At 40.1% G+C, this 23,421-nt stretch overlaps 1 protein-coding gene across 7 annotated transcripts in view; it reads left to right on the forward strand.

Moving 5' to 3' along the window:
• The window catches only part of PDE1C (phosphodiesterase 1C), a 472,817-nt gene that overhangs the window by 430,056 nt on the left and 19,340 nt on the right, over positions 1–23,421 (forward strand). For 5 of the 7 annotated variants that reach the window (XM_032643393.1, XM_032643391.1, XM_032643389.1 and 2 more), the window contains one exon: positions 23,097–23,165. In XM_032643393.1, coding sequence (XP_032499284.1) covers positions 23,097–23,165 — 69 coding nt within the window. Of the gene's footprint in view, positions 1–9,600; positions 16,054–22,689; positions 22,898–23,096; positions 23,166–23,421 lie in introns of those variants that run through there. The other 2 variants (XM_032643388.1, XM_032643390.1) reach the window with 2 other exon arrangements.

A 23,421-nucleotide genomic window follows, 5' to 3' on the forward strand; every position in this document is an offset into this window, starting at 1 on the left:
AATGTATGACAGCAATAGCATAAAAGTGAGAAGGGGAGAAATGTAAATATGCTATTGTAAAGTTCTACTATCATACATGAAGTGATATAATATCAATTGAAGGTATTGGATTGGCCAAAAAGTTCATTCGGGTTTTTGGCCAACCCAATAGATTGAGATAAATTAAGAGCATATACTGTAAACTCTAAAGCAATTACTAAAATAACAAGATAATGACATATAGCTAATAAGCCAAAAGAGATAAAATGGAATCATAAGAATAATTAATCCAAAAAAGGTAGAAAAAGAATAAGAAAAGAACAAAGAATAGATGAGACAAATAGGAAACAAATAGCAAGAATATAGACTTAACACTAAGCATATCAGTTATCACATTAAATGTAAATGGCCTAAACAGCCCAAATAAAAGGCAGAAATTTTCTGATTGTAAGACCCAAGTATATTCTGCCTTTATATTAAAAGACACAAAAACCCAAAAATAAAAGGATGGAAATTGGTGTGCCAAGCTAACAGTAATCAAAAGAAAGCTTGCATGATTATATTAATACCTGATAAAGTAGATTTCATAGCAAACACTATCACCAGAGAAAGGAGTTTCATTTCATGATAAAGTCTATTTATCAAGAGGATATAATAATCCTTTACATTTATGTACCAAAATGCATGAAATGAAGTGTAAAAAAATTTTAATACACAATTCTATTTGGAAGCATTAACATCCCTCTCTCAATCATCAACAGGCTAAGTATATATAAAATCAGTGAGGAAAAGAAGACTTGAATGACATTATCAACCAACTTGACTTAATTGGCCTTCCCAGAACACCCACAGTATGAGAATACATATTCTTTTCAAGTGCACATAGGACATTTATAAATATAGATTACATTTGGGGACGTAAAGCAAGTCCCAATAAATGTAAAATGATTCAAGTCATACAAAGAATGTTCACAGGTCACAATGGAATTACATTGTCATAGAATGTTCATATTGTTTTATTTTCTTTTTAATAGCTATAGAATTTATAGTGATGTTGTCTTTATCATTTTTTATATTGGTGATTTGTGTATTCTCTCTTTTTTTCCTGACCAGTCTGGCTAGAGGTTAATAAATTTTATTAATCATTGTCATTAATATTTTCCATTGTTTTTCTGTTTCTATTTCATTGATTCTGATCTGATCTGTATTATTTCCTCTCCTGCTTGCTTTTGGGTTTGGTTTGCCTTATTTTTCTAGTTTCTTAAAGTGGAAGTTAATGTCATTGATTTGAGATATTTTTCCTTTTCTAATATAGGCCTTTAATGCTGTATATTTCCCTCTAAATACTATTTTAGTAACATGCCACAAACTCTGATTTGTTGCATTTTTATTCACATTCATCTCAAAATATTTTCTAATTTTATTTTAATTTCTACATTGATCTAAGGATCATTTAGAAATATATTCTTAGTTTCCAAATATTGGGGAATTTTCCAGAGATAGTTGAAATTTAAGTTCTTTCTAAATTGATCTATAGATTCCATGCAATCTCAATTAAAATCCTAGGAGGCTTTTTGGGTAGAAATTGACATGCTGGTTTTAAAATGTATATGGAAATGCAAATCACTCAGAATAGACAAAGCAACTTGGGAAAAGAAGGAAAAAATTGGAGGACTAAACAGGTAGGCCTGATTTCAAGACTTATAAAGCTATAATAATCAAGGCAGTACAGTATTGGCATTGAGATAGACAAATGGGTCAGTGGAGTGGAATAGAGGGTCTAGAAATAGATCCACATGTATATGGACTTCTTATTTTTGACATCGTCAGATGAAGGAATTCCACATTGACAGTCAATGAAGGGTGGATTATGCTGTAGAAGACTTGTTGACACTAAAATGAATACTTGTGACCAATGTGTGGTTTTGATTGCTAGTTTACTGTGAAATATATCCTTCACGTACACTGGAATGCTCACATCTACTGGCCAGTCAGCGGTTTCTTTCTCCCAAAGGAAAACCTACTGGGGAAGTCAAATCATATCAGAAAGTTGCCTGCTAAGCTGATAATGTACGGGAAGTTAGTTGATGAATTGTGACTTCAAGGTAGAATATCCTGAAATGTCTGTCTCTACCATTGGGATGGATCTGCCAAGAAGGGTGAATAGGGACCATCTTGTGTACACTAGATACAGACAGTGCAAGAGGCAGCCTTCCGTGGCACCCCTTTTATGTCTAGTCTCCTTTTGGATCTCACATTCAGTATCAGATATGTTGATATCTTGGGGTAGATTCTCATTCTTGTTCATTTTCAGTCATCCTTGATGGCATGTCTGGACCTTGATCTTGATGAAACTTCTTTGTTTTTAAGGCAACAGTCCTCAAACTTTTTCTCTCTTATTTTCTTTTCCTAACATATTATCACAAGCTTTGCATACCTCCCAAAATTATGCCCAGATCATGAACTCTGGTGGGTAAAATAGGCCAAAGATGGTGAACAGTTCTGGGGATACTAGCTGGTACCCTGTCCTTTTCTCTCATACCCAAGATGGTGCTACACTATAACGATAACCTTGAGTCCTTTCTAGTTTACTTTAAAAATTAAACCTGTAAGACTGTAGGGCTTAACTATTTTTAGCAATGATTGATTTGCAACACACTTCATTGATTATGTCAACACTACTGTCTTGAGGTAGTTTCTACAAATAGTTAATCCCGTCCTTTGGATTTTTTACTCGCTTCCTTCTCAGAGGATAATATTATTTCTTAGTTCTGGGAAGATATCTCACTGTAGCCTTCTATGTATTGACAAATGTAGGTCTGTTTCTTTAATGAAGGCATTGCCTTCCACATGAGAATCTAGGATCCATATGGGTTATTTTTCATGAGTGTACAGGGACCAAACATCTGGAGTGCCCTGGGTCCCAGTTAAGATAAGTCATCATAACAACACATGTTCTGATTAATATCCCATTTCCCTTAGCCATTTGTCCATGAAAACTCTTGTGACCCATTTACTTAACATATTTATATGTATCAACACATGGAGCATCAACAGTGAGTACATGCTGTGGTTTAGCAAGAAAGAGGCATGAAATATTTGCTTTTAAAAATATCTTATGCCTTATTTTCTCAAGTAGTGTGATAACCCAAGTGTCTTAACCCTCCACTGCAATGTCCCTGTCAAAGGAAAACAACAAAAAGTTGATAAATGTATGAGAGCATTGCAGTATTGTTTTTAGATGCCTGTTATTCTTATGCATCTAGATAAGATCCCCTAATTAGATTCTAAAAGGTTTTGTTGCTTAAAATTTTTGATTTATATACTTCAGTGCCATTTTCTAATTGATTTTTGAAGCCATGCTGTAGGTTGACCCAACAAGAGTTGTTGTGAGTGCAGCAATACTGAAACCCAATATAATTTTTTTGGATGGATTTTGGGGAAAACTATTAACCAATCCATTATACGTGGGTTGGAAGTGGTCAAATGGGGTGAACTCAGAAAACCTCTTTGTTCCTTTTTGCTGTGGATGATACACTTGAGAGCATGGAGGTACAGAAGCCATTGACATCCACATGGTTCTAGCATTGATGAGTCACAGTGAATCAGAACAGTTAGCTCTTTGGTTACGATCATCCATTTCAAACCAATGTGTTTTTAGTATAGTTTTAGGTTCAGTGAATATCCTTGTGCTTTTTAAGGAGGGTATATAATACATAGCCTCATGGTGGATTATAAAGGAACAAGGTGACATGCAACAATTATTATCTTCCTGTAGGTTTTGTGTTATTGAAATTCACATTTGTAGTATCAAACAGCAACTGAAATTGTGTGTGTGTATATACATATATATGTATGTATGTATGTTGTGTGTATATATATATATATATATGTATTGTGTGTGTATCTATGTATATATACATATATATAATACAATGTAAGATTGGTGGGTTTAAAATAATTAAATTGTGTTCTACTAAAGAAAACTTCTAAAGTCAATTCATGCTTTTCACATAGCTGTTTAGATTCCAGTCTCTTACCAAATAACTACATAGTAGAAATGTCACATAAAACTATATTGTGTACTCTTTGTTAATGACGAGATTAATATTTTTAAACAACTTTTCCCTTGCAGTTATTGGTGTATAAGCTTTCATTGTTTCACTCTATCTTCTAGACATTTCGTTACACTCTTAATGTACCATTGTATTTTTTTTTTTTTTTTGCGGTACACGGGCCTCTCACTGTTGCGGCCTCTCCCGTTGCGGAGCACAGGCTCCAGACGCGCAGGCTCAGCGGCCATGGCTCACGGGCCCAGCCGCTCCGTGGCATGTGGGATCCTCCCGGACCGGGGAACGAACCTGTGTCCCCTGCATCGACAGGCGGACTCTCATCCACTACGCCACCAGGGAAGCCCACCATTGTATTTTTAAAGGAACCTGGTTTGACAGAGAGGATTATAATTTTTGAACTACTGGGGAAATGTGATTTGTCTTTTTTTTCTTAATACTGATGTTCAGGATTAAAATTAACTTTTTAGTATTCATGAAATAAATATTTATCTGTTCTCCCCCTAGAAAAATTGTATTTTGTCAGATTCTTTGCAAGTGATTGGAGAAACACAAGTAACAATACATTTGTCAAAAGAAACTCTATTAGCATTATAAAAAAATTCTTTAAAATAACAGCCGCCTTTGAAATATGTGCCAAAACCAGGAGCCAGAGATGTCTCCATTGTTAACGCCATTTTTTTTCTAGTCGCCCACAAGCTAGGAGAGCTGTTAAAAATGCAATGTCAAGCAAGTATTGAAGCTCCTTCTTTGTGTTTATTCTTAGCCTTTTCCACCAAAGGACAGCCTGATCTCCACGTGATGATATCTGTATTTCATAAGTATTCGCCCTCTACAATATATGCCATTTTTATTCTATACCCTGGAGCTGCAGTGAAAACATGAGAATAAATGTTTGTTTTTTTCTTTCATTCATTTTGAATCTTTTATTGTTTTTCCTGAACTAATAAAATAGAGAAGAAGACGAAGAGCAGTCAGAATGTTTCAGACCTAAAATCCCAGCCTCACTTAACTTTCTCAGAAGGACTTCCTTAATCTCTGGTTTCTTGTTAGCTTCAAAAATAGCAGATTCAGGGCTTCCCTGGTGGCGCAGTGGTTGAGAGTCCGCCTGCCGATGCAGGGGACACGGTTCGTGCCCCAGTCTGGGAAGATCCCACGTGCCGCGGAGCGGCTGGGCCCGTGAGCCATGGCTGCTGAGCCTGCGCGTCCGGAGCCTGTGCTCCGCAACGGGAGAGGCCACAACAGTAAGAGGCCCAAATACCGCAAAAAAAAGTACTAGGTTCTTGATACAGAGAGGAATGGCAGTAAAATACCTTTGGACAATGTAGGACAGAAGAACGGAAACATTCACGTATTTTCAGTTTGGAAAGAAAAGCCATGCTACATAAAGGAAGAGAGGAGCCAGCAAAGTTAAAGAATAAAAGTTAAGAGGATCATTATTCTCAGTGATAGCACAGATTCCAAGGATCAAAAGAAAAGATGAAGAAAAATCACAAAGGTTGAACCTAAGAACTACTACCCTTTGTACAGTACTTATTCTTTATATTTGGATCCAATGGGCAAATTTTAGGAAATGATGGCATAGGCAAGGTTTCAGGAAGTTATATTCCTACAAATTTATCTATCATCTATTTATTCTATCCATCCATCATCCATCCATTCATCCATCCAACAATCCACCCATCTTAGCAGGGCTATAGCGTTGGTATTATAAGCAGTAAAATTAATATAGAATAATCCTAATATAATCATATCCTCTGTCATTTGGGGCAAGGAGAAAGCATGGATGCATATGTTGTGGTATTTGGTGGTAACCATTTAAAATACCTGTCTTGCACTTATGACCTAGAAGAGTGAAAACAATGCCTGGGTAAATCTTAACAGCTATCTCTCAGACAATGTTTTTTTGTTTTTAGTATTTCCTCATTATTAAGAAACAAAACCAAACCAAGACCTGCTTATAAGCCCCACAGAAATCCTACTGCTCAACGTTTAAAATTGGGGTTGGTTTTACCACACTTATTCTTCCCTGGGTTTTGTTGTTTTCCTATTTAGCCCTTTACAACTCTTTCTGTTGCTTACAGTATCACTTTGTTGTTTTCGTCGAAAGTTGACTCCATAGAGAGGCAGCTCTGGAAGGGTTTCTGGGACTTGAAAATCTGATTTAAATCCCAGCTCTGTGCTCAGCCAAGTCAGCTTACTTTTGAGCTTGGGTGATAGTTGAATCAGGCTGTAAAAATATCAAACCCAAGAAACTGAAAAATAAAAGTGTTTACAGATGTTTTTAAAACCCAGTGCCAGATTCTATGAGGCCTGCCTCACAGATGGTCAGCTTGTGATCTAGTAATAAACATTATGATTGCTAAACACATTTTTAGAGTCAAATCAAACTCGAACTTTAAGCCTCTTTTTAAAACAACTATCTTTAAACCAAATGGTTTTCTGTAGCATCTCCACTTACCTTCAGGAGTAGCCTGGGAAGGGAGGAGTAAGGCCACGTTGTTGTAAGTCTCCATCTCCTATTTTCTAAATTAAGTTGCTGAAATATTCTTTGCTATTCATTCCCTTAGAGTATATACATTTCTGTGAATTCATATACCACACACTTCAGGCTTCAGAGCCCCCATGGCTACCCCTCTATGAGATGTGAGAAGTCTTTCTTCCAGGGGCGGGTGAGGAGGTAGCACTTATTTAGATATTTTCTTGAATTTTCTCAAGTTGGGTGAAGATATTTTCCATTTCACTTCATCAGTCACTCTTAAAAAGATGAGGGAGTTTAACCACTTTTTGTGGCCAAGCCAACATAGACTTACAATCAGTGGAATTCAAAGCAGCTGTAACAAAAAGAGTCGTGTAAATCGGATCAATAGAGTGACTTCTCACATTTTGTTTTTAGATCCTCATTTTTATATACTTCGTAGTCTTACCCAATTTTTGTTTTAAATGCTTATGCAATTTTAGTTTACATTGAAAACATATACACGAAACCAAAACACAACAGAGCAAGTCTACGCCATTTGAGGTTTAGGAGAGGAAGTGTGGAGTGAGGAGATTTACAAACCATGTCAAAGCCACCTGGATGGCAGGTGCTCTTTTCTCTGGGAGCTTAGTCCCACAAAGAGCCATGCACAGTGGGGCTATTTCTTCATAAGGAGTATACATTTTTGACATATTGTAATTTGCTGTTGAATAAATTGTAAAATCAATGTAATTATGATTTCCTTTTTACGTCACACTATGAAAGTCAGGATTAGAAAAAGGTTGGAGAGAGACTTCCTATGCATCATTACACCTTTATCTGTCCCATCCACTTCATGCTTATTCAGTTCACTTCCTTTCAATGAAAAACTAATGATTTGTTGAGCATATGCCATGTGTCAGGTATTGTACTACATTCAAGAGGAGTTATCAAGATAAATAAGATATTTTCCCTGCCCTCAAGGAGTCTACGGTCTGAGGTAGAATATCTTCCTGCAGATAGATACGAAACTAGTCACCATAGGGGTGAGTGCCCTAAGAGGAAGTTTTTTAGAGAAAGCACGTGTTTGGGAAGGCTGGGAACAGTCGCTCAGGTCACAGACCCAGCTGCAGAGTATCTGCCTCTTGTTCTTTAATGTGGGCGTATTTAATGACAGTGAACACAGGCACAGCTTAAACATACAGGCCGCCTTTATTTACCCCTTTTCACCACTCCTTGACCGACTCCTTTCCTCTGTCGCTTGACCAGAAGGCCGAGGAGGGGGGCGTAGAGTTCCATAGCCGGCCACTCCACCATTTCACCCATAAGCAATGACTAGCAAGGGAGGAAGAGCTCCTCTCAGGGGCCTTTGGGTTCCATTCACACACCCTGGATGTACCTCTTCCATCTCTGGGACACAACAGTCTGGACAGCGGGCCTCTGCTAACCCAGGCTATATGACACAGGAGGTGCATCACTTTCCTTCTTGGCAAATTGGAGCTCATTGGGTGTAACAGTGGTCCTTGTCAGCCATCTCCAGCTATCCCTCCTCACTTCCTTCCGACCAATCTATCATTTAGTAAAAGATTAACCTTATATCATCATAACCATATATTGGGTTTTATATGTGAGGGCCTGGGGACATCTCTTAAGGTGATTAATACTATAATGACCATCTAAAAGGAGTCTCATTACCTATGACCCCAAATTGATAATGACAGGGCCAGAGCACTAAGGGGCCCTGTCTTGCAATTCCCTTGTGGCCCAAACTACATAGAGACAATCAGAAACAATGGAAAATTTCTAATCCATGATTTCAGCTTTTGTTTCGCCTCTTTCCCTCCCTGGCAAGTTCCAGTGAGGCAACTGGCAACTTCCCTCACCGATCCTACCAGAATCAGAGTAAAGTGATTGGCCAGAAGTTTTTCTTTTTTTCTGTTATTTCTCCCAAATGGGTGAAGGTGCTAATGGAGAGTAAACACTCACAAGACCAGAATGAAGAAAGAGGAACCGCAGGAGGTCTGGGTCAGTGGCCCCTGAAAATTTGAGAATTGACCGTAATTACAATAGATCGGAAAGGGCTCTCCTGTCTTCCAACTGGTTTGTACCTAATTTCGACCAAGTCTTATTTAGGAGAGTGTTAGTCTTTAAAGTTGAATGGAAAATTTCCTTGTCCTCTAATGACTCCTAACATTTCTGGAGATGATGATGTTATTCTTTTTAAAGTCTCCTGTCCCTCTGGAACCTTGCGTAGGAGGGAATCCTCTCTCACTCTGAGGCATGCTGACTTGGAGAGCACACAGCACTTAGGGGAAGCAACCATAATCATCATAATTTATGTTTGTTTGCTTTTTAAAAATCCTGTCCAAGTCTGTTGAGGTTATCGAATAAGCCAGGTGAAAAGAAAATCCAAGGTTGTTTATTTCCATTCATGAGTCCTGTTTCAATCTTGGTCTTCTTCCACCACCTCACTCCAGGCCCCATAGAGACTTCAGGTGATTTATCCATTTGCACAGTGATTTCAGCTGGGGCGCATCTTGCTTTGAATCTTTTGGGGAAGCATTTGTTAAGCATATGCTGTGTGTCAGGCATTGCACTACATGCAAAAAGAGTTATAAAGATAAGATATTTTCCCTGCCTTCAAGGAGTCTATAGTCTGGGGCAGAACATCTTCCTGCAGATAGCTATGAATCCTGATAGAGGAACATTGCTTTGGTATGGAAATGATTGGGATTAGATGAATCCAATCCCACTAACTCCTGAGGCAAATTGACCAGATCTGATCTGGCAGTCACTGTCATTCTGATTGCAAAATAAGGCGTCTTAAAACCCATACTGCATGGACCAAATATTTGATGCTTTAGTTTAAAGCAACTGTTAAGGCTTCCAGTGTAACCAGTGTTTAAAATTCTCCACTGAGATTTCCCCTTTATGAATAGAAGGATTGTGTTACAAAGGAGACAGCAGTGACTAGCATTGAAATGTGTAATTGAGCCCTCTTTTTTTTGTCCCTCAGATTTTCTTCTCAGACCTGGAGGGTTGAGAAGCGGGGGGGAAAGGCAGCATTGACACTTTTCTTTTTCTTTTTTTCAGATTCAGAAGAGTAAAACACACCTCATAGACAATAAGAGAGGCTGCCAATGTCTTGCATCATTTTAGCTGAGCTTCTTCATTCTCTTCTCCTTCCACAAAGACCTGTATCTGGGGAAGGTGTACAACTTTCAGAAACAAGCCCCACCCCTGCACTTGGCCTTCTCTCATGCCATCTCCTTCCAGGAGATGACTTTCTGGGAGCTGGTTTGAGGTCTTAGAACTCTGGGGGAATCCCCCCAGCCCAAGCAAACAACACAACTTCCGATTTTTGCACAAACAGAAACAACACATGAAGGGACTTCCTCAAAATCCTTTGCTAATGCCCTGGCTTTCAAGGCACCTGTCTGGCCTGATGGGAACGGACATCCTGGAAACGCCGAGAGAGGCCTGAGAAAGCCACACACACAGGAATTGCCACTGTATTTCTTTATGTGTTGTTATTTTTGCACTGGTTGCTGATGGTGGATGCAGCCAAGCTGGCCTTCATCGCAGCTAAGATGATGATTTCAGTCTCTGGTTGTTCCTTTCCTGAGTCAGGAACGTTCTTTCTCTCCAGCTTTCTTTCAGACTTAGAAATTGTTCCCATGCTTTTCTTTCCATTTATATAATATGAAATACTTTCTGTTTTATAAAAAAGGAGATTTTCCTCTTCTTTATTTGATGCTTAATTTACCTGTGCATTCGTTAATACAAACCTGAATGTTTCAGCTCGTGACCGTGTTGTTCAGGTGGGAAACCCAGTGTTTTCACTGAGTAGCATCCATGACTAAGTGGTTACTGAAATTTTTGCCACTGGCTGGTCCTCTTCTTTTGAATATTTATGGTTTGACCTAATTGTTCTTCTTTCTATTCAGGGAAGTGCTAAGGGAATTAGTATCAGGGAGATATGTCCAATAATTTTTTTTTCATTTTAATGAGCCTTTAGAAATGCCAGATAGGAGATGATTAATAGCATGAATCAAAAATAAGAATAGTGGATGTCACAGGGAAAGAGACGAAAAATACAGCCCCCTGAAACCAAATCAAGAATGGGACCCAGTGGAGTGCAAGTCAAGGAATTTTGTAGATCTAAGTGGTGTGATTTGAATGAAACTGATTCTTAAAATGGAATTGTGGTTCACAGAGGAATCTTTGAGTCCTTCCTAAGGGTAAATCACATGAATAGGCTGGTGATGGAAGAGGAATACAACTAGGAAGAGAGACAGAGCTGGACGGTAGGCTTAACTCTATTCCTCGTTGCAGATTTAATTTCCACATGGAAAACACAAAAGCAAACATTTAAAAACTCCTCTCAGTACTAAGGCAAAATGTTGGTATTTCTTCAGACAGAAAGGAGACTGTGTATGTCGTCTACCAGGCCTTTTGTCTCACTGAAATATTCCCCAACAGAAAGATCTGGAGAACTCTGTGGTGTGGAGTGCACAGTCGTGTACTGATATTCGAGCAGGGTTCTTAGATCAGATTTCCATTTTGCTTGGTAATAACAGATTTTTCTCTTGCTCCTCCTGTTTTCCTAGCAGTGACCACAGTAAGTCATGTGGTCACAAATTCAAAACAGGAGCTCAGCAGGTCAAGTAAATGAGTACAGCAAGCTGTAATATCGGAATGATTGCGATAAATGGCAATTCATCGTGGACCTGGGTATCAGAGAGCCAGTGAGGAGCAGTAGGGGGGAAGTGGGGAGGGCATGCACTGCCCCAAGGGGGCAGTGGCTGGCAGCTATGGGATCAGTGCTATGTGGGAATGAGGGTCCTAGATACCTAAGATTTTATATAAACCCCCTCCAAATTTTTTAATATTGGCAACTAATTCAGAAAGTTACACACAGTGCTGGCCAAAGAAAACATCCCTGTGAACTAACTGCATTCAATGCATGGGACATCGATTTGCAAACTATGCTCTTTGAGGTGGTTTTAAATAGAAGTGAAATACAACCAGTGCATGTCAGTTCTTGACCTTGGAACCTGAACTTTTGACCTCACTTCAATTCTATATTTTTCTATGTAGAGCTTTGCAACCAATCAAACTAGAAAGGTGCAGCTTCCCTTTTATACTCAATCAAGACTAAACAATATTTGAAAAAGACATAGGAATATAGCCGTTTTTTCTAGCACCAATAAAGATGGAAATGTTTTACATTTGCTTTAAGTCATTAATTTACCTGGAAAAAGGTAGGAAGAGAATTTTATTTAGGATAGCATTCTGCTTGGAACTCTCAGCGTGGAAAAACAAAAGCATCATGTACCTCTTATTTTTAAACCCTTAGAAAGTGTTTTGAAGGGACATTGAGTAAAAAAGCAAAATTATCTTTTTTTTTTAAATAAAAAGCAGTGTATTACTGCACTATAAATCGATACTGGAGCTGGTAAGACAACAGTATTGACTGGAAGAACAGTATTTCCAGAGCTCTAGCTCACTTGCTGTGGTCTTTCCATTCTCTTGAAACAGCTTCCTCCAAGTTGAGCAGTGAAGTGGAAGACACATTCTTCCATTGCACGGATTGTGACACCTTACTCTGTGTTCCATTGTCACTTAAAAAGCAAAGGCTTACACACCTGAGTTAAGAATTAATGGGTATGTGGGGAAAGTACTAGGGATATTCCCACCATTGACAAACCACCAGTTCTACATGTCCCTGAGTAGAAAGTGACAAATGGAGTTAGCCCTTGAGTTTGGGCCCCCATGTCACCAACTAGCTCTACAGCCAAGTTTTGTTGATGCAGTTTGTTTTGCTGCCATAATGACTGAACCATAGGCGAGTCTTTGTTCCAGCTTTTATTCACGCCCACCTTTCTTAGGTTATGAGCCCTAGTTGTTTATGGCAGCAGGCAAGAGACTCATTTCTAACCCATTAAATTCAAATGGATTTTCTTCCTATGTCCATTTCATTCCTGGAGCTTTTAAAAAGCATTGAAGACATCTGACAGGATCCCATTTAGGACCTGATATACTTAAACAATAAAATGATATCTAGACATCTGAGAGCCAAAGAACAATCTAGTGCATCTGTTCATTTCATTTGCAGAACTAAAGCCATTATATTTTATTTTCCACCTGAAGTGCTGCCTCTAGTAAATATGAAAAATAGAAAGCAAAGAGCATTATTATCACAAGATGTGAGACAGCAAATAAAATGATGGAGACCAATTTTGTAATCCATATTTTAGGAGTAAGGTTGCTGGTCTTTTAATGTCACTTCCGTCATGGATCAATTTTCTTTAGATAGATAGGAAGAATATGTAATATGTTTTCTTCTATTCTTAACCTTTCAGCAGAGACTTACATGGTAGAGATGACTTCATAACATTCCCCATGGAATAAGGAGGAAAACAAAAGAAAAAAGGCACAAAATCTTTTTCTCATAATGAGATAGAGAAGATTCTGAGATTAAAACCTATGTATGTAGCATTATGTCCCCCATAAAGGGGATTTTAGGAAATAAACTTCATTCTTATTGCAAGATTCCCACACATCCCAACAGGATTTGCACCACTGGCCCACCACAGTGCCTGGCATATAGTCAGCGTTCAAGAAACACATGCAGAACCGTCCAGCTGAATTCCACTAGCCACCTGTGAGTGCAAAGTTCAAGTTTACCTGAAAACGCACTCAACGTCTTCTGTATGTCAAGTGTATTGCTAAAGGCTTATCTTCTAAGTATGTGCAGACATACCCTAGTGACACAGATAGCTTATTATAAGGGACAGGAAATTGCAAGTAGTATGGGGGAAATTAGCAGTGCCAAGTTTATGAAAATAAAACTTCTCTATGGTTTTTGGGTTTAAAAAAAACAAACAGATGAAAAAACAGAAACAAACCAAAACAGGATTTATATGAAAATTCACTTCCAAAAGGAATGATGACACGATTACCAGTGGATTGATTTATAATCCAAGTTGTAACATTTAAAATCCAAAATAGACTTTCTTGAAGCGAGTAAAAGCATCTATATGTACAGCATGGGGAATCAGTGCTCTGCCAATATGGTCGGTATAGTACTGAACCATAGCAAAGCTGGATGTTAAAGGAATAACGTGGCAATAATGATGTCATATTGGCTCTTCTTTGTGAATAAGTGGAAAGTAATATTTGTAATTCATTGATAGTGATCCATGATTAAAGGCCTCATTATCATTTAGAAAATGAACTTGAAAAAATTGTAATGAACAGCACAATATTTGTATAAAATATCCCTCTGAGAACCAAGAGACATATTATCTGCCAAGACCAGATGTCAGTTGTTAAGGTTTCCTCTCATCAAACACACTGGTGGGCACAGAGATGATGGCAGAATTAGAATGGTAACAGAGCCTGTAGGACATTAGACCGGGTTCATCTGATAAGTGAATTTGGGTCCAGGGAAGTTTAGAAAATGGGAAGAAGTCCTCTGGATGTTTTCATTGGACATTTGCAAAAGCCTGGATGCTCCTCCAGGAAATCTGCAATAAACAACGATTGTTTCATCAAAAGAATATCTTGTTTTTACATTGAACAAGAGTGGGGTGCAGTGGGAGACCTGGACTGAAAGGTTCATGAAAGTCAATTTCAACATTATTAAGTCCTGATTATTTTAACTAATGCCCCTCCACCTCATCCATTTTTTTCTTTAAAATATTGGCAGACATATTTGAAATGAATTGACATTTATTCTGGCTTCTGTTCTCAAGCAGAAATGGTCTGACACTGACAATGGCTGGCTTCACTAAATGAACTTGAACCCAGCCTAGATAGCCATCCACTGAACCAAGGGGTGGTGTGTGGGCCCTTCACCTCACTCAGGGCACACTTAGCCTCCATTGGGGAGATCTCACCATTTCTGGGGCTTAATGCTTGCTGTAGTAGGCCAGTCATTGCCATCTTGGAGGCTGTCAGCTTTGGTCAGCTTCAGTCATGTTTGCTGAACCTCACCCATGTATCTTCATGGAAGCTGGCTTTTGGACAACAGAAGCATTTCTCTGTCAGGTTACAGTGCAGGAGAACTCATTTAAAATAAAGCCCATTAAAACCCAATGGCTATGGAATGGCTTTTCAATAGATTGCCCTGGAGGCATACCCTTGTACAGTTTTTGCTTCTCTGTGGTGATCTGTCTTGGGGTAGGTATTTGTGTACTAGTGTCCTTGTCTTTGAGTGGATATATGTGTGATGGTACAGAATACAGTCGCACACCAATAAGCATAGATTTATAGTAAAAATCTACAGCCATAGGTATTGTCCAGTAACTGATTCTAGAGATAGAACTGTATAAATTTTCCTTTTTTCTTGCTTTGATGATATTTTTATAAAATTTTATATGCTGTAAAAATTTTTAAAAAATATTTGCTATTTTCATTTGTAGAGCTCGGTTAGGTTTTTATCAACTCTGGTGCCCGCTGTACAACCGGATTCCTCCCTCCACCTAATCAAAGCATTCTCTCGCTTTTTCATACTTTTTCTCTCTCCTTATTTTCTTCGCTCATTTTTATACCTTTTGCAGATTCCTTCTTTTGCCTCTGTCCAGGCAAGCCATTCTGCTTGCAGCATCTTTTTAGCACATGGAAACACAAAATAATGGAAAAAACAAAATTATCTTGTTCCAGTGTGATCCATATGAGGAAAGGTTGTGGGCCAGGGATGGGGTATGAGTAGATGGGGAGGAGGGAATAGTTTGGGGAAAAGAAGCAGGAAAAAGGAAATCCTCATGGGATATCCATTACCCAAAGTAAGGTGACTCACTTTGAGCCTAACATAATGCTCTTACTATCTCTTCTCAGTCTACGGCACAATTTTTGTACAGGGTTTTTCTCCTTAGGATGTTAAGCCCTCACCGTGGGCCTCTAGACCTTTCCTTAGTAGGGCACTGGCCACCAACTCAGCTCATCTCCTCAGCCTGAGATCTTGCTGCTGTTCAGCTGGATTTCGGGGAGATGTCTGGATTAAAATCAAGAATGTTTAACAAGACTCAAAAGAGGGAGGCAAGCAGAATCAAAACCCCGAACCTCAATCCAAATCATGCCGAATAAATAGTTCTTTTCAGGAATAAGGAAGGTATTTCTAGATATGTTCTGAGAAAGCTCTTCCAAAAGGGAAGATGATAAAAGGGACTTTGTATTTTATGGCAGTGATAGAATGTACTTCCATGATGTGAAATATGTTTTTAGCAGATAAAATGCAGGTTGCAATTTGCAAGAGAATGACCATCCATTTTAAGAAAAGCGTCTTGTTCCCTGTGATGCTGGTCTGTACTAAAAGAAACTATTCAAATGCCATAGCCTCACATCTCTAAATGCAAAAATAAATCATAGGGATTCATGTAAAACAGAATATGCTAAACTGGTCTCAATAAATTATGTGTTTATTGTAAATCTTTATTGCACAGATAAGGCAGACAGTCCCTCAATGTATAATTTTCCCCCAGCATCTAGTAATGAATAAGTACTTGTATGTTCTTCTGATTACCAAATAAAAACAATGAGTTAACCTCTCTATTGAAATTTGAAAAATGAAAAGACTGTTTTTCTTCACTTTAATGTTTTTCATTGTTGTCAATGTTCTGTCCCAGATAGGAGGCTGTCCAGACTCACTCAACCATCTGTCTCTTTTGTATTCTTCCAAATGCCAAGCAATATCCAGGTACCAAGTGCTTTTGCCTGCACACTGAAGATATACACAGTGTATCGCGTCTCATATAATCTTTTTTGAGGGATTAGTGGATGGGCTATCAGAAGCTCCTTGGAGGCGTAAGAAATGTCAGTGTTCCAGGAATTAGGCTGGCTTCCATATGTTCAGTTTTCTTCTGGGTACCGCGATACGGTTTTACATTCCTACGATGCTAGTTTTTGAATTCCAAACATTTTTTCCTTTTCCTTCTCCCTCAGGTAGAAAGGGCTACCTGGCAATATTTTCTTTCTCTCCAGCTACAAACATAGGGAGTCTGACTAGGGACTAGTCATTACCCCTATTTGTGAGCATACATACATGGTTTAATATAGTGAATGGCGTCCAGCCTTCAAACCAGTCACTAAGAGGCACCCCTAGTGGTGATGGTGCGTATTACACAAGTACCACCCCCTTATCTGGACCACCTCTGTATGTTGTTCCTCTGCAGTAACTCCACTGGGTTATTAATGACTGTAGAGGCTGGGATGTTCCTCCCAAGCGGCCATGCATTGAAACACTTTTTTTTTCCAATTCCTTTTTTTTTCCTGAGAGCCAAAAACAGAACTTATTTTGAAAAATATAGAGAAGTATAATAAAATTAAAATCACTTGTAATACCCCATTCAGTGTCAGTTCTTTACTTCCCAATGTTCTTTTGCTATGTGTTTTTACACAGTTGAGGCCATACAGTACAATATATTTAATTTTGTATTATGGTTTGTTCTCATAACATTGGATTGTAAACATTACCCATTTAAAAAAAACTCTTTACTAATATAATTTCAATTGCAACATAATTTTTCATTTTGTGGCTCTAGTGAAGTTTACTTAACTACCTGTCTGCTGTTGGACAATTAAGTTATATGCTTTTATTTTCTGAAGTTGTAAATAACAGCAGCGGGGCTCTTTGTACATAAGGCTTTGTCACATTTCTGAATATCTCCATTGGAAGAATTCTTAGAATACTGGGTCAAAGGTCGTGGACCTTTTTTCAGACTCCTCATTCATATACCCAATCCCAAGGCATATCCAGCTATTAAAACGGCCATATTTAAATACCATATAACGTTGCATGTCTGAATAGCTCTTATGTTTTTGATCATTGTTCTTTGTGATGAATAGAGATCAGGTCACACAAAAGAAAGCATGGTATTCATGTACTGTGGAGGAGAAATGTTATCAAACACTCTGCCTATGCTGCTCTAGCTTATACACTGTTGGGAAACAACTCTTAGGAAAGTACAGGAGGTGGGCTTGAAGCCCTCCAAACTTTCAGAGATTCCACAGCCCTAAGCAGAACGTGGACTTCTCTTGATGCCCTTTTGTCAAGGCTGCAAAGGGGCAAAGATAACAATTCATTTAGCTCGTTGATCTCTGCCACCCCCTAAATGGAACACAGAGAAAATGTTGGTGGATGTGCTCAGCAACGGTTATCAAATGTTGTGGGTATCTAAAGGCAGACACTGCAATAGGTTAAAAGAAAGAGAGTGAAAATGCACAGTAGACTGACAGACACTTTTCCTACTTTAGGCCTTCAGCACCCACTTCTGCCTTGGGACCTGCTTGTGTTGTAACAACATTGCTATTGTTGGACCGTTACTAAGGATGACGCTAGGTCTCAAGGGCTTTTGAATCACCTTTTCCGGCAGGCTTGGGCCTGGCCATGCTAATCTTATGTTGCAGAGGGAAATTACTTGAGGTCAAGTTGCCGATCATTGGGTTTAGTGCTACCCTCACGTCCTGAGTCTTAGGTGTGTGTATTTGCCCCAAGGCAGGCAGCCTTGGTTGTCACTTTCATCCTCTTCTCCAGACTCCTGATGAATTGGATTTGTTGCCCTTTAGCTGAACCAACCAAAGACATTAATTTGAAATATCTGAAAGCTATTCGTTTGTCAAAAGATACTTCCAGTCACACAAGCTGCTGTGTTGACATCTCTGCCCCGAGCTGACTGATTGGGTTGTTTACTCCTTGAACATTCACATGCTCTGGGTCAAGGACAATGTAATACGTGACCTTAAAGTGCTTCTCTCCCAAAGATGACATATTAGCTACTGTACACACACACACACACACACACACACACACCTTTCTTTTGAATATAAACTGATAACACACACTCTATCGCACTTCAGTTTGCTAAGTTCTGTGACTTGGTCCTCACAATGACATCCTGAAATTGATGTTTTAAAATTTTTATAGATGAGGAAAACGGAACTTAGCACAATGTCAGCACTGATGTAGTTGTTTATTCATGTTTTTATTTTCCTTACCTCATTTACAAAATATTTCAGAAGTCTAAAATCACATAAATGTAACCAATTTGCTTTTAAAAAATGAAGGCTGCAGAATAAAACCAGAGGCAGGAAGTCAAGCTAGTGTAGATTGAGTCAAACAGGGCAAACGTTAGTGTACGGTCATGCAGGCTGAATAGGCCTCCCCAGTTCCCAGCATTAGATCGTAAATTGGGTCTGAGTTTCCGGGAAACCTAAATAAAAATGAAAAGAAACAATTTACAAGATTCACATCATTCATGAGGATAAAGCACGCCAGTTCCTCAGAAGAAAGAACTCTTCCCTTACAGCTGAAAGAAATGTCTTCCACAGGTATTCACTGGGTACACTGCTTCTCACTCCTGGCTACAGACAGGCTCACCCGGGCCCCATCCCAGATCAGTGAAACAGCATGGCATGTCTAGGGGGAGGCCCAGGTATCAGCATATTTTCTTTAGAACTCCCCAGACCATCCTAATGTAGAGCCAGGATTGAAAAGCACTTACAGAGTGAATTCTGAGTCACTCACAGAGCAGCATGCCAGGTAGATTTCTATAATAAATCCCAGAGTGAGGTTTATGTGTCCACCAGCCTGGAACAGTAGGGGTCAGTTTGAAAGCTGATCTGAACATGGATCTTCCAGCTCAATTTCTGATGTGTTCCCCGGGAACGGGAGCAAGGGAGGGTGAAGGGTTTTAGAAAATGAAACTTAGGTAAGCTGAGTATTATTCCCACGAACGGAACTTTGAGTAAAGTGATAGGTTATTTGGTGGCTATGGAGTGGAAAATGATTTCAGGGACACAACCTGACTTAACAGGGAGCCCATGGGAGGCTGACTCAGAGCCTAACCACCCCCGATGGTCCATGGAGCCACCTGATGGTCTGGAGAAATTGCCAACAGGTTTATTTTATGCGTCTCTGCCTGCTGCCTGTTTGTGACTCACGATTAGGAGAGGCGCACGTGGTTTCTCCCTTCTCCTGATATATTAGGCATTTCATCAAGCATACAGAGAAAATAACCGCATTGGTAGAGGGCTTGCAGCTCTGCTTTTCCACTGACCCACGGCCCCCTGAGTTTTCTGTCTCATTCACTATCTGCAAAGGAGACACCAAGGGAATGAAAAGCTGCCCCAAGAAAAATCCATCAAGCTTCAGGCTTTGGGAAGCTCATGATAGGTCATTTAAAAAAAATTATTTATTTTATTTTTATTTATTTTTGGCTGCGTTAGGTCTTCATCGCTGCACGCGGGCTTTTCTTTAGTTGCGGTGAGCGGGGCTACTCTTCGTTGCTGTGCACAGGCTTCTCATTGCAGTGGCTTCTCTTGTTGCAGAGCACGGGCTCTAGAGCGCAGGCTCAGTAGTGGTGGCGCACGGGCTTAGTTGCTCCACGGCATATGGGATCTTCCCGGCCCAGAGATCGAACCCGTGTCCCTTGCATTGGAACGTGGATTCTTAAGCAGTACTCTACAAGGGAAGTCCCTTGATAGGTGACTTTAATTGCGCCAAGCATTTCTATGAAATAACCTGGCAATAGTGAATATTTCTACAGGTAACACCATTAAAAGCTTGTCGTCATTCAGTGCTTTGCAGTTTTTTAAGTGCTCATTTAGGTCACATTACATTTGATCTCTCAGCTTCATGAGGGTATCTGTGGAAAGCAGAGTGCCCTATTTTCCAGCAGTTAAAGAATGAAATTTCTATCATATAAGGTTTTCCAAGCCTCCCTGAAGATCAGAATCACCTGGGACACTTGTGAAAGATCCACGCCCCTCCAGAAATGCTGGCTCACTAGTGCTTGGCTGGGCTAGGGAATCTGGGGTTTTTTTCCTTTTTGTTAATAATCCCAGGTAGTTCTTATGTGTAGGCAAATTTAGGAAGATGGCACCTGAAGGAAACCTGGATAACGGATTGGTCAAGAAATAGCAAGAGTCATTGGGAAGAGTTTCTCTAGGTTTAAACTCTGAAGGATCTTGGCTTAAATTTTGCCCCCCAACATTCAGTAACTTTGTGAAAATTACTTACACTTTGTCTCCAAATTCCATAAATTAGGAATCATTCTTTCATCAGAGAGTTAGTATCAGAAAAGATGACTAACGTACGTTTAATTGTCCATTACTAATACGGTGCCTAGAACATGGTAGCTGCCTGATATGTGACCATGACTGATGCTAATGACCAAGTGGCCAAATTGTGAGTCACACCTCTGAATAAAAAACCCTAAACTCTGCCTCCTTCCTAAAGCAACGGTTCTTAACGGAGGGCAATTTTGTTCCTAGGGGACATTTGTCAGTGTCTGGAGGACATTTTTGATTATCACGACTCACAGTGGGGGGCTTGATGGGGGGGTGAGGAGGGGGTTTGCTGCCGACACCTAGCGGTAGAGGCCAGGGATGCTGCTAAACATCCTACCATGCACAGGACAGCAAAGAATGGTGTGACAAAATATCAGTGTGCATCTGTTGAGAGAAACCCTATCCGAAAGGGACAGTGAGACAAGTGAAACATCCCGTGAGTGGAGGGATAAACACTTTGAATCATTGGCTTCCCCACCGTGGAGGTGGATCCAGTGGGACACAGGTTGTTTCTGGTGGGTCAGGAATGGCTATGGATCTGCACCCTGGTAGTGCCCTTGATCGGGGCTGGCTTGTTACATACTCAGATCCACCATTCTTCCTGTAGGATACAGTGTGAGTGGCACCCCCTGGAGCTGTGCAGTGAGGCAGCCCTGGCCCGGACCCCACTTATCACTTTGGGTAAATCTTTTTTTTTTTTTTCGGTATGTGGGCCTCTCACCGTTGTGGCCTCTCCCGCTGTGGAGCACAGGCTTCGGACGCGCAGGCTCAGCAGCCATGGCTCACAGGCCCAGCTGCTCCGTGGCATGTGGGATCTTCCCGGACCGGGGCACGAACCTGCGTCCCCTGCATCGGCAGGCGGACTCTCAACCACTGCGCCACCAGGGAAGCCCTGGGTAAATCTTTTTACCTCTAGTGCCTGAGCACCCCATTTGATGGATGATCATTAGACTCACCTGGGGTACGTGTTGACCTGCAAACTTGTGGCTCCATTCCCTGGAGGTTCCCCTTCAGTGGGTCAGCAAATGACCCTGGAAGCCATATTTATAAAAATCACCCAACTCTTACATTCAGGGCATCTACAAGATCTGGAAAATGAAGACCTAAAAGTTCTGCCAGATATCACTTCTCTCACCTCGTGCAAATTAACAGTTTTTGTGGGTCTGAGGTGTTTGGATTAATTTTGTGTTCTCTAATTTTACTATTATTACTACTATGACTAACACTATTAACGGTACTTCCACTGCTAATAATAATAATAATTGACAGTAACACAGAATGTCAAGGGTAGTACCCTGTTCTTTAAGATTAAAATGGAACAGTCTCAAACACCATCCCTAGTGTATATCTTCACATCTCACCAGGTATTCCGGGGTTGGGAAAGCTTATCCCTCGCCTGGACCCCAAGTTCCTGCTTCATCTGATGCCGAGATCAGTGTGTCTTCTTGTTATCTTTACCCATGACTGTGTTCACTCAGACTAGCACAACCTCCACTCACACCAGGCCTCTGCATGGAAAGTAGACTTTACAAAAAGTTTGCGTAGGTTCAGGGGACTTGTGACAAATAACTTGACGTTAAATCATGCCTACCCTCTGCCTGAGAATTCTGTCTGCTTTTCTGCCAGCTCAGAATCCAGGCATTTGTCATGTTGCTGGATTCTGGCCTTCAGGCCTCTTTTGCCCCACTCTGTATGGCCAAATAAACAAAGAAACGAATGAATAAACAAATAATATTTGCATTTATAGATAAAATATATATGTGTATGTGCATTTTGTGTATACATATATTGATGTATAAAATAATATATACGTGTATGTGTGTCTAGGCATGTATTATATATATACAAACATACACACACACACATGTGTAAATGTTCTTTTGCAGAACAATTCCCCTCGCTTCCTTTATTTCTCGCCAGAACGCTTGGATGTAGTTGTTGTCATTTCCCTCGTTTTGCAGATGAAGACTTCATCTTCACAGCTCTTCAGAGGTTCCAGGGAAATCAAGTTTGTTGCTTGAGGTCCAATAGCGAGTAAAGGCTATGGGGACAAGGCAGAGACAAACCCCTGACTTCTCACTTCTAAACCCAGAACTTTCCCTTTCACAGCAGCCGTTCTCCACTCTGGACGCACATTAGCATCACCTGGGGTGGGCTTTGAACATCCGGATGCCAGAGCTCCAGCCCGGTACAATGAACACAGAATCTCTGGGTGTGGCGCTCAGGTAACTGCATATTTAGAACGCTTCCCTGGTGATCCTAAAGTGCACGCCTGCTCAGACCAGTCTGGAGACCGAGAACCATCACACGCACAGAGGTAAAGGCTGTGCTCCTGGCTTTTCTGGACCATGGACTATGCCCTGCTTTGCTCCCACACCCTCACCCAACCTTCTTCTCAATGTTGTCTTCAGACCCAAACTTTTGGATCATTTGATAACATTGCATGTGAGCATTTACCAGTCTGAAAAGTCTGTCCACAATCCTATTCTTTCTCATCCTCTCTTTCCCCTTTACAGGCACAAAGAAGCGTTCTCATGGCTCACCAGCCCCAAGCACTAGCTCCACTAGTCGCCTTACCTTGCCAGGTGGGTAAATATCGTTGCTTCATAATCTTAGTTGATCACAGACAGCAGAGAGGACCCGTTTCTCAGGAGTGGAGTTTAGCAGTTGATAAGTGGGGAATCTGGCCCCTTGTGTATCCTGTTGACCCCACGTTATCAGAGGGCTTTGTCTCTGTCATCCACATTTGTAAGGTTCTCCCAAGAATGGACATAACATATTCATAGTTGGTTCACAATCTCTCCTGCTCACTGATGGAAAGAGTAGAATCTTGATCTTCCT

The sequence above is a fragment of the Phocoena sinus genome, chromosome 9 (assembly GCF_008692025.1).
Source record: "Phocoena sinus isolate mPhoSin1 chromosome 9, mPhoSin1.pri, whole genome shotgun sequence".
Classification (NCBI taxonomy): domain Eukaryota; kingdom Metazoa; phylum Chordata; class Mammalia; order Artiodactyla; family Phocoenidae; genus Phocoena; species Phocoena sinus.